Source organism: Tiliqua scincoides, chromosome 6, assembly GCF_035046505.1.
Source record: "Tiliqua scincoides isolate rTilSci1 chromosome 6, rTilSci1.hap2, whole genome shotgun sequence".
Lineage (NCBI taxonomy): Eukaryota > Metazoa > Chordata > Lepidosauria > Squamata > Scincidae > Tiliqua > Tiliqua scincoides.
This window is the reverse complement of record NC_089826.1, coordinates 84,280,011-84,296,894: the sequence shown is the minus strand read 5'-3', so window position 1 is coordinate 84,296,894 and position 16,884 is coordinate 84,280,011. Positions and strand designations below refer to the sequence as shown.

At 40.4% G+C, this 16,884-nt stretch overlaps 1 protein-coding gene across 2 annotated transcripts in view; it reads left to right on the top strand.

Annotated features, from left to right (window-relative positions):
• RGS12 (regulator of G protein signaling 12) overlaps window positions 1–16,884 on the top strand; it is a 75,031-nt gene that overhangs the window by 19,569 nt on the left and 38,578 nt on the right. For both annotated transcript variants that reach the window (XM_066631783.1, XM_066631784.1), the window contains exon 3: window positions 12,264–12,285. In XM_066631783.1, the coding sequence (XP_066487880.1) occupies window positions 12,264–12,285 (22 nt within the window). The remainder of the gene's footprint in view (window positions 1–12,263; window positions 12,286–16,884) is intronic.

Below are 16,884 nucleotides of genomic sequence, written 5' to 3'. Positions count from 1 at the left end.
ACTTCATATACACACGATGGGATCTTGGGGTTGTAATGGATAGCTTCATCAAAATGTATCCCAGTGTATAACAGCTGTGAAGAATGTAGATTCCGTTCTAGGTGTTGTTATGAAGGAAATCAAGAGAGATGCCTTCAATTCTTCTTTGTGATCTTCCCAGAGGCAGCTGATGGGTCACTGTGGGAAACGGGATGTTGGACTAGATGCTGGACCTTGGTACAATGCAGGAGAGTTTTCTTATGCTTTTAAGTAGAAGTTTTGAATGTCGTAAAGCACCTCTGTGGTCCACATGTATCATCATCGGTTCACATATCTGGCTAGTAGATCTTAATTGCTGAGAAGAAAAAGGCAGTTCTGTTCTGTGAGACTGCTTGACTATGATTTGCTAGCCCTGGGATGTGAAATAGTAATTCTTGGAGTGTCTGGCTTTGCGATCCTTTGGCTGCCACACCTGCCAGTATTGGTGACTGTGGTATTTGCTTTATTGTGCAAGAAACTCCCTGGGATTGATTGATTTTTTGAAGTTTTTGGCAGCCAACTCCCTGTCTTGCTCATTGCCAGGGATAAGAAGGAGAAGGTAAGATACCCAGGGACTAAACTAAACTTGACATCAGAAGATCTGTGATTATTTTTAAACATGGGGGCAGCGTTCTCTATAAGGTGCGCAGCCATGCACCTCTGAGCTGAGCTCAGCATAGTATGCTCAGCAGCCCGGAAGTTCAGTGAAGATGTGTGATGTCATCACCAAGTATCCAGGGACAGTATTGCAACATAGTTGTGATGCTGCGTAGGAGAAGAAGAGGGCCATGTACCAGCTCAGACCCCTTAGAGGGAATATAGAAGGGGATATGAGGGAATTAGATCAGCATCTCAGTGTTGGTGGAGGGGTGGGTTTACCTTTTGCCCTCCAGTGCCATTATTCTGATTTAAACAGACCCCTCAGAGCTGGTATTTGCCCCAAAGGGTAATACTGTATTTACAGGTATTGGTCTGTTGTAGATATCCATACAGCTGTAAGGGGCATTTCAAATTGGGGAGATGACAGAAGAAAGAGTTACCACTCTCCTCCCTCCCCCCCCCCATGCCATGACCCCGATCCATTTCCCTCTGGATTTTTTCTCTTTTTTAAAAACAGGAGATCTGATCACAGATCTCCCATGCATCTAGTTTGGCCCGCATGTGCAAGGCTTTCCATTTGTACCAGCAGGGAATTGGTGAGTTGGAATGGAAGGCACATTTCCCACATGCAGTGTTGACTTTGCTCACAAAACCACAACTCCAGTTGTCTCCATAAGACTCCAGTGGAGCAGGGGGAGTTAAAGAATAGGGTTCAGTGTTTGAGTGTACTTAGCTGAAATGCCTTGACCAAGTGTGGCCCACAACCTCTCTAGGTGTTGCTTCTCTCTCCTGCCCTGGAAGAGTACAACACAGAGATTAGCAGAGGTATCCAGGACACCTTCCACTGAGAATAACCAAAGCTCACTTGCCACCATCATTAAAGGGAGCCAGTCCACTTACCATGGCAAGGGTGGCAACCCAAATTATAGAGGCCTGCTCACATATGTAGATGCATCTTGCTGGAACCTATTTATAATAAGCTCAAAAAATCACCTATTTTTGCCCTTTGTTTCTTCAGAGCAGTGATTTTCAACCTTTTTCATCTCGCGTTACACTGGCAAGGCACTAAAATGGTCAAGGCACACCATCAGCTTTTTGACAATTGACAAGGCACACTTTGCTGTCAATGGGGGCTGACATCCCCTAATGGTCCCATTGATAAATGACCCACTCCCAAATTTCCGTGGCACACCTGGGGACCATTTGCGGCACACTGGTGTGCCACGGCACAGTGGTTGAAAATGGCTGCTTCAGAGCATGGGCTTTCACTCCATGTATTTGGTAAATGGTCATGGATTCAATTTTCAAGAATTATAATTGTTTGTGTTCATTGTTTGTATTACATTCATATATAATTTTAAACTAGTTTATTTTAAGGGGTTTTTCCAGTCATAGGTATTGTGGAACTATTCATCCATTTATACTGAAAATCTACTTAAATGTCTAAGGGCCCAATCCTATCCAACTTTCCAGCACCGGTGCAACCGCAATGCAGCCCTGAGGTAAGGGAACAAATGTTCCCGTTCCTTGAGGAGGCCTCTGTGAATGCCTCCCCATCACAGGAAGCAGTGCATACCCCATTGGCACAGCAGCACCGGCATTGGAAAATTGGATAGGTTTGGGCCCTTAGGCTGCAATCCTAGTCCCACCTACCTAGGAGTAAGTCCTGTTGACTATAATGGGACTTACATCTGAGTAGACATGCTTAGGTTTGGGTTAGTATATGACTACTGAGTTGATATTTTTTTAGCTCGGCACTTTCACTTTTTGGGGGGATGCTCTTGGTGAGCGAACCAAAAACTCCCACATAAAACACCAGTGATTTTTTCAAAGGGCTGGGGAATAGTTTTTTTTTGGGGGGGGTGGAGTAATGGGCAGCAAGAGTTTCTTAGTTTTACTGATAAAAGCTGCCATCTGTGAAGGTGGCAGCAACAATGCCTAGTGCCCACTGTCATTTCTATCCTGGAATTCAGTTGAATTCATCATACAACTTTGATGACTTGGAGCAGTTTGGGGCAGAAAATGACACCTGGCTCTTGCTATCACTATTACTCTCGTAACTGGAAGGTTTTATAAGTGAAACTAAGAAGTAGCCCCTGCCTTCCTGGTAGGCCTCCCAGAAGTTTTTGTGGGACTATCCATTAAAACCACAGTTTCTCCCCAATTGTCTCTGGCATTTTCATTGCCAGAGAAAATTGAAAGGGGAAGTGGGGAACCTGGATCACTGCAGCCACTCAAGCATAAGGCGTTCTCACGGATAAGCCTAGGGCAGGCTTCGAGCAAAAAATCATGGAATTTTCTATTATCCTTGAATAAGTCGGGGGCCATGGGTAAACTTAGGGGAATGCCTGACTATATTTTTGTCTGATTTTACAGGAGGCCAGATCCTGAAAAATAACCTACCAGTAATTGTTACCTAAGAACTGTACAGTCTTTAGTAGTTTATTAAAAGCAAAGTAAAAGATCACAAGATACCTTTTAATTCATTAACTTTTTAAATTCTGGCCTTCACAACCTGTTTTTGTAAACACTATCGGAGTAAGTGCACTGTAAACAACATACCAGTAGATCCATTAATAAAATCCTTATTTATTTATGGAGCTTGGTGTGTGAATCCAGAGGCTCTACATATAACATACAACATGTAACACATAACTGGGAGTGTGCAATTCAATTCACAGTGGAGAGACAAGAAACAAGGAATGAGCATGAGCAAATACAGCTACACATAGTTGTAACCCAATTTACTCAAAAGTGGACCCATTGCTTTCCTTGAGTGTTATTCTTAAATAATGGTGCACTGAATTGTAACCTTGGACTTTGTTTCAGATGGAAATGAGGATTACATCCTGGTGTTTAAAAAAACACAGCCTCTGCCAAACATTTGCAAATGGACCAAGGGGTGCAGAGGGTGTAGAAGGGTCTGGTGTGATCCTGCCAAAGACAACAAGGTTTGCTTGATTTAAATGGAAGTGTTGAGCCCTGTCTTTCTTTTTTCTCAGGAAGAGTGAAAAGGTTCTTTGGCTGAAGCTTGCAGCCTCATTGCAAAGGGGAATAATTGTCCCTCATAATCTCAGCATTGTCCTCTTGCTCTCCTCTGGGCTTCTCTTGGCTGCCTTGATGTGCCTGAAATGCCCTGAATCCTGAGTGACCCACAGATAAGGAGAACTACGCTTGATTTATTGGCAGAAATTATCTATGGTAGCTTTTGGGAACGTCCCATTCCTGGGCCCACTCCGCTTGTAGAGCTAGTGTTCAAGCAGCATAGCATGCTTTACAGTGTTTACAAAGCACAACCTTCCATTCCGTGCCGTTGGATCACTGCCCAAAGCAGCTGGACACCATCATCCTTCTAAAAAGCCCTATGACCAGGAAGTAGGCATGGGTGGCAGGCAGGGGTAGGCAGAACAGGGCAGAGTTTGGGGAGGGGGTATCAAGCCCAGGAAGGGGGTGGCAGTAGCTCTGCCAATATCCTATCCTCTTTCCTGGCTTCAGTGCACCTTCCTGGATCCACTCACTGGCACAGGTCCGAGTAAACGCATCGCTGTAGCAAAGGCTCATCACCGGGTAAGGAAACGAATGTTCCCTTACTTGGAGGAGACCTCTGGGACACCCCCTCCCCCCATGCAGTGCTCATGCCGGTGGCACAGCTGCCTCAGCAAAAGGGTTTAGATGGGATGGGACTGCTGGATATGTTTATTTTGGAAGTTAACACATAGACTGAGCCCCTCAAAAGTTCAAAATGCGTATAATTTGAAGTGCTGAATGTAACTTGTGAATAACATACAAGTGTACTGATCAGCAATCATGTGTTAAATATGAACAGATGGTGCACACCTTGAATTTAGCATATGATCAGGGTTTGAAGCAGGTCCCTGAACCACTAAAAATCTTATTTAACCACCCTGCAGTTCTGAGATTTCAGTAGGCATTGCCGCAAAACTTTTGAGTATATATTTGCATCTATTTGGGCTAGAAACCTGCTTTTAAAAAAAAATGGTGGCTGTGACACTCAGGAAGCTGAATCCTGTACCCACTACCACATTCTTAGCAGCATCTCATTATACACATACAACTCTAATTATAGTAACATTTCTACACACATATCATTCCACTTTAATACAGTGTGTTATGTTACTTGTTACACAGAAAATTTGTTAGGTTCCACAGCTCTGTTAACCTGAACTGGTCCTTTTTGTGCAAGACAACTGAAATATAATCAGAACCCATGATGAACCATTGCTTTCTGCAGTTGCTGGTTGCTATGGGTAACATAAAGGGAGTAAAATAGAACATGTGAAATGCCTTTAAACTTTACAGGCATTTTGTACAGGCAGTGCATAGTATTGGATGGTGTGTATTAGCTCTTAAGAACCTGTTGTTGGAAGTTCTCATCCACCTAAATTAAAGATGAATTTAGGAAGAGTACTGCTAGCAAAAATAACTGCTTTTTCTTATGATGAACAGGTAAGCAATGTGATTTTATTTGAGGAACATTTTTGTAATTCTGGTTTCTGGTATCTAATACAGGTGGCAGGTTAAATTCTTTTGTATCTAAAGAGCTCAAAACTTTTAGCTGAAATTATTTTTAAAGACAATAACATGTGCTGGTTTGGGGAATTGGGTTATATTTAAGAAAGAAGCTGTATATCAACAATATTATCAAGACCTCAGTTTTGTTCATCAAATTTTGTGTAAATCCTAACTTTATCAGAGATATTTCATGATGGGAATTGAGTTTGACAGACTTCTTCATGTGGTACAGATTGTTTATGTAGTGCATGCTGTTTGTAATAAACCTCACAACTGCATTTATTTTGCTGGGAAACACTTCTAATGGTGTTCACATTTTCAGAGCTGTGGTTCTTCTGACACTAGTGTCTTGGAGCAGTTTTTCCAGTATACCATTAAAATGCCTCTTGCTTTAGCGTTTTTCTTCTTTGCTTTCTTATTTTTAGGCAGGTAAAGTAGACACAGAAAGAAAAGAATTTAAATTTTGTTCTGGAGTAAAAGAGCATTACCAAATCAGCATGGAAGAAGCTTAAAGTACACCCCTGTAATCTTTTTCTTTCCTCAGAAATTATTTTATGGTTTGCTGCTGTTCAGTTTATAAAAGGATCCTGTTCGGAGCCCTTAAAGGACTGTATGTTTTCATATGTGAAATATATGTCATTTTGAAATAATAATAAAGTAAAAAGTATTTAATAATAACTTGGACAGGAAAGAAGAATGAAAGTATTGTGTAGAAGAGAGACCTCTATTTAAAGACACCACTTTCAGAACAGTGATATTTTTTATTGACCTTAGATGTTTAGGTAGTGTTTTTAGATTAAAATTTTCCATGCCTCCAAAGAAATTGTATATAATTTTAAATAAATGTTAATTAAACAAATACACTGGTCGTGCATCTATTGTTTGTCCAAAATTTGCAAAATTGGAAACATTAGTCCAGAGACACTGGTGGCTTTTTTGTTTTGTTCCCTTCTGGTGTCAGACTCTAACACTTTATGCTGTATTGATTAGGAGGGCTCTGACCTCTGAGGGAGTGTTGGAAAGGGGGAAATGAAAAGTTTCTATGCGCTCCCAGAACTCTACATGCCACATCTGCAATCCCAAAAATGGAATAGATTTATTCTGTTGCATGAGTATAGTAGCATTTATATAGTGCTTTTGACTGTTCAGTACGCCCCATAAATCATTTTGTAATCCGTTCAACTACCTTTTAAGGTAGATGAGTATCATTATCCCTATGTTGCAAATTATATCTGGGGTTGAAAGGGTTTCTTGGTGAAGACCACCTAGTCGGCTTGTGTAGACAAGACACTTAAGAGCTACATTAGTTTCCTGATGGCTTAAAAAAAAAAAAAACCTGAAATGCAGGGAGTGATGAGAAACTGATTGGTCCAGTGACAGGAGGGGCCCTTTTCCCTTGAATAATATTTGCAATAAAAATTGCCCTCCCCCCATTGCTTGCTTCTTTTTGGAAAAGCGTAGCTATGGGCACCTGGTGGTGGCTGTTTTAATCAGAAAAGCAGCTTGTGGGGGAAAGGTGCTGCTACTCTGGTCAGTCTCATCTGCCCATAGCTGCATTCTAGGTTTTATTTTTTTATTTTTTAAGTCATCAGGTGCTTGATCACATTTCTGTTGGCACTTAATCTAATTTGGCCATATGTCTTTTAGTGACTATGATACATCAGCTCACTTTTAGCTATGCCGCTGATGCTACCTGTACCGATACTATTGTCCAACAACACTGGACAATATTCTGTTTTTTTACAGAATAGTGAATGTGAATGGAACTGCTTAAGAGTCCTGATTTAAATTATTAGGAGATCTCTCAACATGACTATAAGAACCCTGCTGTACCAAAGGTCCATAGCATTCTGTTTCCAACATGTCCAGTTACATCCTTCTCAGAAGCTTAGAAGTGGATCGTGAAGGCAGCAGTTGTTTCTTGGTCACTAAAATCTGGCAAAGTGGCAATAGTTTAACCCTGTCCCTTGGAGTGCTGTTAGCTTACGATTATGCTGTCTCTGAATCATGTTTGAGATAGTAATAATGGCTAATCACTGTTGATAGACCTATATGAATTTGTCTGACTCGTCTCTGAAGCTAGTGGCTATCATCACATCTCATGACACTGATGCTTGTAACTTAAGTTTTTGAGTATTTCAGATTTATTCAGTGTTTCAGCATTGTTCAAAGGTACTTTAAACAATCAGCAGAATATGTTTCATATCTTGTACAATACACATTTGGTGTACATTTATTTTGGAATACATCATGGTGAATTTGTTAAAATAAAACATTGGCAGTACTAATATAGATTACCTTCATTGTTGCATTTGCTTCTATTTGTGGTTATCTTTGATTCCAGAAAGTCATAGATCAGTTTTAGTTCATTTTGTAGCATTCTGTTTGATGGATTTTTCTCGCGGTATTGTAAAATTTACTGATGTAGTACAAGAATGTATTTTATGTATTATCCAGATGTTCTTAACATGAGTAGGTGTCATTAAAGTTGGTGTCAGAAAGAACTCGGAGCATGAGTCCTCTGTTGGCTCTAGGTTTGAGCTGTGGAGGACTCTGCATGTTTCTGCATGCATGTTTGCATGTTAAAGTAGGTTCAGGTAACTTAGAGCCAGGGCTGTGGAGTTGGAAGCCATTTTGCAGTCGGAGTCAGAGGTTTTGTGTACTGACTCCTCAGCCCTGCTTAGTACTCCAGCATAAAAGAAAATGTTTTGTGACACGGTCCATACTCAACATTAGTCAACATTTCTTTTCAAAGACATTTTCAAATACCTAAGAAACAGAGAACAAAAAAACAGCAAATCAGAATTTACCCCATGGTAATAGACTCTCCAAAGTATCTCTAGAAGACTCTTCAAAACAATCTCCTGGGAAACTGGGATCGCACTCCTTTCAGTAGAGTTAAATATTAGTATTGGGGAAAGGGTAAATCATCTACCCTTTGTGATGGGGACAGATCTATAGTTTAAGAATCCTAGTGACATTAAAATCAGACAAGTCTTCAGTAATGATGGCCAGAGGACTTTGTTACTTAGACAAGATCACTGAGATTCTGCCTCCTCTCTTCGCTCAGGCTCTCACAGCCTTGGAGTGCTGTTAGTCGTCACTGAGCTTGCAGGGTGCAGCGCTGGCCAAGAATGTCTTCTGCCATCTCAGCTTTGTGAGAATGTGGCATTTTCATGGTTGCAGACCTAGTGACTATCATTCATGCCTTCATAGTGTCAAGTTTAAACAACTGTAATGACTGCAAGCTGCAGATGGTGTACAATATTGTGCCCCAATTTTTAAAGGAGGTGCCTTCTGCTCTTAATTCAGGGTTCTAGTTAAAGTCCTAAATCAGCATTTCCCAAACTGTGGGTCAGGACCCACTAGGTAGGTCGCAAGCCAATTTCAGATGGGTCTCCATTCATTTCAATGTGTATTTTATTTTTAATATTATGTGACTGCATTTGGGGGAATGTTACAGATCTGTACTTTTAACAGACTTTTATGTATGTGCTTTTAACAATGATAGTCAATGGGCTAGTTAATGGGCATTTACTCCTGGGTAAATGTGGATAGGATTGCAGCCTTTGGGATGTTTGGGGAATTTTTTTAAACAGATGAGGAACAGCTTGGAAGGGTTAGAGAATTTCTTCTTTATTTTAAATAAATTTTTAAGTTTATATTTTTTGTAAACTTTTATACTAACTAATTTTAGTTAACTTAATTTGATTTGATTTTGTCATATGGGGTGTAAAAGATTTTCCTGCTTGATGATGTCACTTCTGGCCATGACATCACTTCCAGTTAATGACATCATTTCCAATAGGTACCAACAAATTATCATTCTAAAAAGTGAGTCCCAGTGCTAGAACATTTGAGAACCACTGCCCTAAATCACGGGTCTCCAAACCCCAGCCCGGGGACCAGATGTTGTTACCAAAAGGCTGCTTCGTTTAGGGGAATTAGTATATGAGCCTTTTGGAAACTTTTAGGATCGCAGTCTGGATAGCAAGACAGTGTAAAGCAAAGAATTCCCTTGTTTAGCTTAAAGAGGAGACTGGGAGAAAGGTAACTTTCAATCAAAGGATTATATTTTTATTGCAGAAACACACAAAGGTAAACATAATACACATGGAGAAATTGATAAGTATAGATTTCTAGTACTTGTGTCTAGTGTACCTAGCTTGTGGTTGCTGCATGTGCTATGTATTTGGGTGCATCCGAAAAGGAATCAGAAACGGGTAGGGTGTAGGGAAGTATTTTAGGGGTTCCTTAATCTGCTAAACCCAGTTTGCTAACTAAAGATGGGGAAGAAGGGAGGAAAAGATAGGGAAAAAGGGAAAGAGTTTTAGACGCAAGATATATTTACCTGTCCGGGGAGCAGTTGGATGGGAAGGAGTCCTAGGAAGGACCACTCCCGTGGGAGGGCAGCCAGAGAGAGAGAGAGAGAGACATGTGCTCTGAGCTTACTCTTAAGGGGTTGTCTGACCTGGAAGCTAACCTAAACTGACCAGAAGTATCCCAGAGCTGTGCACATGCTCAGTATACACACAGGTACACGTGGAGTATGTAAAAAAAAGGTGGAAGGGTCCAGAAATCAGCTATCAGCAAAGCCTGACTCTGGGGGAAGGGGGAGTAGCTTGCTTCCTGTTGATACTGGATTTTGGAGATGTAGCTTAATTTAGTTAACAATAGGTGATAGACTTTGCTGTCAAGGTCCTCTTCCCTTAAGGTGTTTGCATATTCAGTGATTGACTTAAACAATAAAGACATTTCCAGTGTCTCTAGAGAAAATGAGTCTTTCAGACTGAAGGTGGCCAACAACATGAGAAATGAGTGAGCTTATGATTTGACTCCTTTTGTGGCCTGTAAGAGAAGTTTTAGGCCTGCATTTTAGTCCAAAATACATAACCAGATATAAAAACACAACTTGGAAGGGAAAGGGGGATTTTCATGTAACAATGTGGCCTGTGACAAGCTTCTATCCAGCCCGCGACAAGCCTTTGGACCCCTGCAAGCCTCTGTCTCGCTCAATTAAATGTGACCAGACCTGTGCTTCAGTTGTGTCTGGAGGGTGTTCTGAGGGCCGGGGGAGGCCATGTGCCCCCCTTCAGAATGCCTTCTTAAGGCCTAAAAACATCACTTCCTGGTTTTCCTGAAAAGCCAGAAGTAACGTTTATGGTCCATCTGAAGGCCTTAGGCCAGTGATTCTCAACCTTTTACATCTCACTGCACACTGACAAGGCACTAAAATGATCAAGGCACACCACCAGGTTTTTGACGATTGACAAGGCACACCATGCTGCCAATGGGGGCTCACATCTCCCATTGACCCTATTAAATAAATGACCTTCCCCAAATTCCTGTGGCACACCTGTGGACCACTTGCAGCACACCAGTGTGCCACGGCACAGTGGTTGAAAATGGCTGCCTTACACTTTCTGATGCTTTCTAATGTATTTATTTAAATTTTATATTTGAAGTTTATTTATTTTTCCGGTCCTCAACACCATACCAGATATTTTATGTGGCCCTCAGGCCTAAAAGTTTAGAGACCCCTGCCCTAAATCATTTGAGTCCAACGTAACTGATAGACTTCAGTTTCAGTTTCAGATATCCTTCAAAGGATTTCACGGTGGTTTCCACCCAACTTTGGAATTCTCATCTCCAGGATTCTTCTGGAAGTGATGTCAGATATTTTTGTTCAGACTGGCTCTTGTTTATAAAGACTGGTTCTCTTTTGAGAAAGCGCTCTGGCAAGCAGGCCGTGACCACGCTGAAGACTGTGGTTTTAGTTATGAATCATCACTTATCTTGCTTTCCAAGTTTATTTATAGTGCCACCTTCTATGTAATCCACACAGTAACTAGAAAGACATGAGTTTATATTTTGTTTGTAAATACTGTAATATATTGACAAAACTTGTTTGCTTGGTAAACTCTTTGAAGCCTTTTTAAAGAGGCTCCAGATTTTGGGAGCTCCCATAAGCTTAAGAGAAGCAGGTCTGAAATATCTGATATTGTGCATAAATTCTTTAGCATCAAAAATATCAGCATTTCTGTGTTAAAAGGAAAATGGGAACAAAGGAAACCTTGAGGTGGATTTTTCATGCATATAAATAGTCCCAAAACTTTCAGACTTTTGCAGGTCATCTTTAGAGATTGATTGTGAACCCCATGACTTGTGCACACACCTACTGTATATAACTCACTGGTATTGAGGGCAGTTCAATCCTAAACTACACTGGTGCAGCAGGGCTGCATAGCCCATGCTGCATACAGTGCAACTCAGGAGATGACTGAAAGACTCTTTGTAATAAGGAGATGTATTTCCCCTTACCCTGAATAATATCCTGGCTCTCCTTATAGGGCTTCTCAGATCAGCACCAGCTATATCCCTGGCACAAATCTGGGAAACCCTGTATAGGGCTGCCCGGTCCAGGAAAAGGGTTTGGATGAGGCGTTGTCTGCCGCCATCAATTCCGTGCTTAGAAACACCCCCTCCCCAGCTCCAAAACACCCTCTTGCCATCCTCTCTCAGCCCCCATGCTGCCTGGCATAACCTTACCTGTGCTGAGCGGTGCTGGGACATGACGCAGCACCAGCATGTCTGCAACACTCTGAGCTAGCATGGGATTGCTGCACCGGCTCAACATTCAGGATTGTGATGTGAGTGAACTATATATATATATGCTTGCACAAGTTTGCTCATTGTATATATACTGTACATTTTATTATGGAACTTTGTAAGCTGTCTTGGGCATTTGCTTCAGCATGCGAAAGGCAGGAACTAAATAATTCAGGACCAGAAGTTGATCTTGTTTTTAGTCAATGGGAACAGATTTTTTTTTTTTTTTTTTTTGGTGTTGGTAGCAAGATTTATAATTGCATTGAATGGGTTTGATTTATAAGGTCAGATGTTTAGGAGGATGTCAAATGGAGAAGGAGAAAAGGGGGAAGTCTTCTACATCTGAAACTTTTTAAATATCACTTATAGTTGAGATTTTCACATGCCGCTATGTGAAGACTAACCATTTGTTTTCTCTTACGCAGCAAAGCTCCTGCTTTATAGAGGCTTATGTGTAACTCATGTTTCTCTCTCTCTCTCTCTCTCTCTCTCTCTCTTTGCAGTCTGCAGCTGTGTCTGATGGAGGTAAGCTAAAGATGTGGGGGGAAGACTTTCATATTTGAAAAAATATATTTTTAGCTATTGTGGCAGTGGATGATAAATTTAGCAACATAATAACAGTCTTTAATTTGTATGTTTGGTAAAAACATAAAACATCTTTCAAGCTAATGTGCATCACGCTGATTTTGAGTTCATAGTTTAAGGAAATCATTGTCTTGATCATTGTAGAACCATTACATTCTGGAGACAGACAATTAACCATTAATACTGTATTCCAGGTAGGATAGGTTCACACTTGGTGTACTTCAACTCAACTCAAAAACTCATCAGAGGTGAATGCATGGGTTGACTCCTGCTCTAGCCATTGCTTGATTGAGCCTTGGAATAGTAAAGTGACCTTATCCATTGGCATAGTTGCTCCACTGAAGCCTGTTTTCCTGCTACTTTAATCATAATAACTAGGTATTTATATACCGCCTTTCTGGTCATCAGATAACTCCTCTGACTTTATTCAAGGCGGTTTACATGGGAAGTCGTTTCTAAATCCCTCAAGGGGATTTTTACAATCATGGAAGGTTCTCTCTTTCAAGAACCAACAACATTTCAGATGGATTTACTTTATTGATACAGGTTTCTGTCACTGACAGAGGTTTGCAGGCAAAAGAATCATAAGGTAGGTAACGACTAGAAAAGGTGCTCAGCATGTGCTTTGGCCAATTGTGATAGGGACCCTGTGCCAGATTGGTGGCAGCTCTGAATACTGTATGTTATGGTGCTGATATAGCAATACAATTTACTATTTATTACATTTATATATGGTCCTTTATATGTATGTTGCCTTCAGGTAGACGATACAGAACTATTAGAGCACACACCACACGATTCCTGTACAGTTTTTATCGCACAACCATAATTACTTTGAATAAGGCAATATAGTTGTTACCATGCTCCTAGGCATTATGGTCTGTTATACAGTTTTTATATTATGATGTATGTTGTATAGAATGCGTGGGTGAGTGTGTAGAATGTGATCGTTGGAATTGTAGTATATATTTATACTTGTATCTCAAAGGTGGATAAATTTCGTTGTGCTGTAGCACAATGACAATAAAGTTACTACTACTACTACTGCTACTACTACTACTTTCTCCAAGGAGTTCAGGGTGACGTAAACGACATCACCCCCTCCTTTTATCTTAACAACAACCCTGTGAGGTATGTTAGTGTGAAAGGTCGTGACTGCAGGTTCACCCAGTTAAGTTTTATGGCTGAATGAGGATTTGAACGAATGTCTTCTTGATCTGAGACCAACACTCTAACCACTCCACCACTCTGGAGTTTTGTGTTTTGTGTCCTGTCAGTACACTGCCACACAATTGTCCTGGCCAGCTGAAACTTGGCACAGGCAGTCGATCTGATTTATTCTGCCATGCTTTAAAAAAAGTGAGTTAAAAGGGTTGATGAAAATGGCTTTTCCCCTTGTGAAGAGGAGCACGTCACCTTGCTGCAACTAAAAATTTGTCCCCTCAACATATATTTCCTTATTTTGTCCATGTAGATTAGATAAAAAATGAGGATGCGCCTTTCCTTTAGGGTTAAGACAATCTGCTCTATAATTTTTAAAGTTATAAGGGTTTAAATCTCCTTATAAAATTTTTGTTAAAGTTTGGGCACCACCTTGCAATGCAGGTCATCCAAGAGCTCCTAAAGTCAAATTATGGAGGTCTGCAAGTAGTGGCAAGCATGTCACACCAAATAGTTCTGTTGTTTTAAGGTGCTGTCAGATATAGGAAACTCGGCGCTTGCTATCTTGTCTTCCGTCAGCTGTACTTTTTTTCTCCTTTTGTCTGGCTGACTGACCAACACAACCTTCAGTCTCTGCTCAGGAGAGGCAAGTGTAAACTTCATGCTTAGTGGGTATAATAATGTGATATTCGGAGCTGCTGGAAGCATGGTGTGGGAGGAAACAAAAGAAAAAAACACTTGTTCAGCTGAGGAGAAGGTTTTCTGCGTTGGTTGCTGGAAATGGAGTATGGGGAGAGAAATCACATGTCACCCTTCAACAAGGCATGGATTAGCTTGCTTGTTGTTCAACTAATAATTTTCAGTGTGGCTTATTGTAGTCACAAATATTAAATCTATCTAAGTATATTTTTTCAATTAGTTTTATTATTACAGGTGTGCCCCCTTCCCCCCATGGATACCTGAAACCGCAGGTATGGGCAAACACCTGCCCCCACATTCCAGCTCCCCTTGCCTCCGGAGGGAAGTCTGAGCTCAGCAGAGGCCGGAGACATCTGTCCTTGGCCTCTGCCAGGCTCAGACTGTGCTCTGTAATAGAAAAAAAACGCAACTTCCAGTTTCTCCGTGAAACTGGAAATTGTGTTTTTTCTTTTACAGAGCTCAGTCTGAGCCTGACATGTCCCCTTGCCTCCAGACGGGAAGCACTCTGGGGTGTATGCATGGGGGTCCCAGGACCCAGTCTGCGGATAACTGAATCCATAGATATGGGATCAGTGGATGCCCCCCCCCAATACTACTAATATTGTTATACAGCTTTTCAGCAAAATGTAGTTTACAAAGCAGATAACATAGCAAAATAATTGGTTCCCTGTTCCCAAAGGGCTTACAATCTAAAAGCAAATGCAGAAGAGACACTAGTAACAGCCACCGGAAAAGTCACCATTTCTGGGGTGAAGAGGGACTATTGCCCTTGTAAATGCTTTAATGTTATTGTAGTCAAAAGGGTTTTTATTTTATAATTGATATCAAATAGGGAGCTACCTCTGTATAATAATATTAGCTTCATACAGAAACAGAGCCTATACTGGATTATATATAAAATGCAATGACCATTGGGAGCAGCAGTAGTTCCCCAACACCACTCTCTAGGGCCACCTTTCTGGGAAGGATCAGAATCTTGTCCATGATAAATACACTGTACATGGGGCTGCCTCTGAAGACCAGAATTTCTTGAAATTTCTGTTCACTTTAACTGCAATCATCAGATTAACTGGGATAAGCAAGCAAAATCGCATTTATGTCATTCATTGATCAAGTCACCTTAATTTGCTTTCAGTTTGTTTTCAGTTTGTTTAGTTCAACTTGAAGTGTTAGTTTTAGTTTTTCAAGACTTAAATGCTCTGGGACAGGTTAGCCAAAGAACTGTTAACTTTGACACACAGAAATATTCTAGCAATTTCCCCTTGTTCCCTTGCAGGGAAGACTACATTGTCTTTATTTATTGTCAGAGTAGCAATAGTACCAGACAGATTAAATTAGCCTTTAGCAGGTAGTATATAAGCAGGTGTGCTTATGTGGTGGTAGAGATAGTAGGGTAGATGGTAGAGATAGTGAAGACCTAAGGGGAGAATGTGCCTGGTTGATATTGTGGGAGGTAAAGAAGGGAGCAGAGAGAACCTGCCTGTATGGGAGAGGACCTACCGAGTATTTATCTGCTTAATATGCTTTTTAATATTAACCTACATGTACCAAAAAAGAAAACCGGAGTATATCTGTTCTTATTGCTTCCATTGCAGAACAATTAGTTCTAGATTTTATCAGTTATACCTATGATCTCTAGAACTCTATTTCTAAAATGTCTTTTAACATGAATTCTTGGCTATTCTGTGGCAGATGCATAATCTCTTCTCTAGTTCTGCATAATTTTTTTTATCTTGTCTTGACTGCAAGAACAAGGAATTGAGCAATGTTGATATATAAGCCATGTTTCGTTTCTTCGCTGCTGGAGTGCAACTGCTGTACTTGCATTCCCTGTATAATGTAAATAATTCATGTTTCTTCAGCAACAACGGCTAAAGGTCCTTCCTTTAAATTATTTATGTAGCATTTTATCATGCTTTGTGTTAAATATGTTCAGGGTATCTCTGCAGCTTTAAGGGAAAATAAACATTCAGTTCCAAAAAGCATACTGTAGTTTGCTGGAGATCCTTTTGAGGAAAAAGAAGTATTATAGTGTTACAGAAGAGCAATGTTACAGAAGAATAATGTTCCAAACTGTTCATCGAACATCCACCAAGCATACGCTAGGAGATTACACCTGCGTTAGGAATGGATACAGAAGGATGGTTTTCAGTGAATGGTTTGAAGTATTTGGTTAAATGGCACTACAGTGGCTCCTACCAACTCTATCCAGGTAATATCTTCAATGATGCTGTAGGTTACCTTATCTTTTAGAAATGTAGGCATTCGTAGTAGTATTGTGCTGACCTCTTCACTGTGAAACACTGCTTGAAAAATATTCATTTTGCAAGAATACCTATAATAGCTCTTCATTTAAAATATTTTCATGATCCTATAACAAAATAACTTCCGAAACCACTCTTATAATCAAGGTTACTAACTTTATAGTAAATGGGCTCAGTTTTATATAGCCATTTTTTGTATTGAAGTTCAAAATGTAACTTTCATGGGTAAAGATGAAAATTTACTGTAACTTTTCATTATTCTACAAATTCCCCATTGCATGGTTTTTATTTGTAATTGTTATGGAGATTCTTCCCCCTGTTGCATGATGGAGAGGATTTATTATTTTTCGGGTATAAAGCTGCATTTAAATAATCAGAAAGATCTTTATCATCTTCTGCTACAGTTAAACTTACA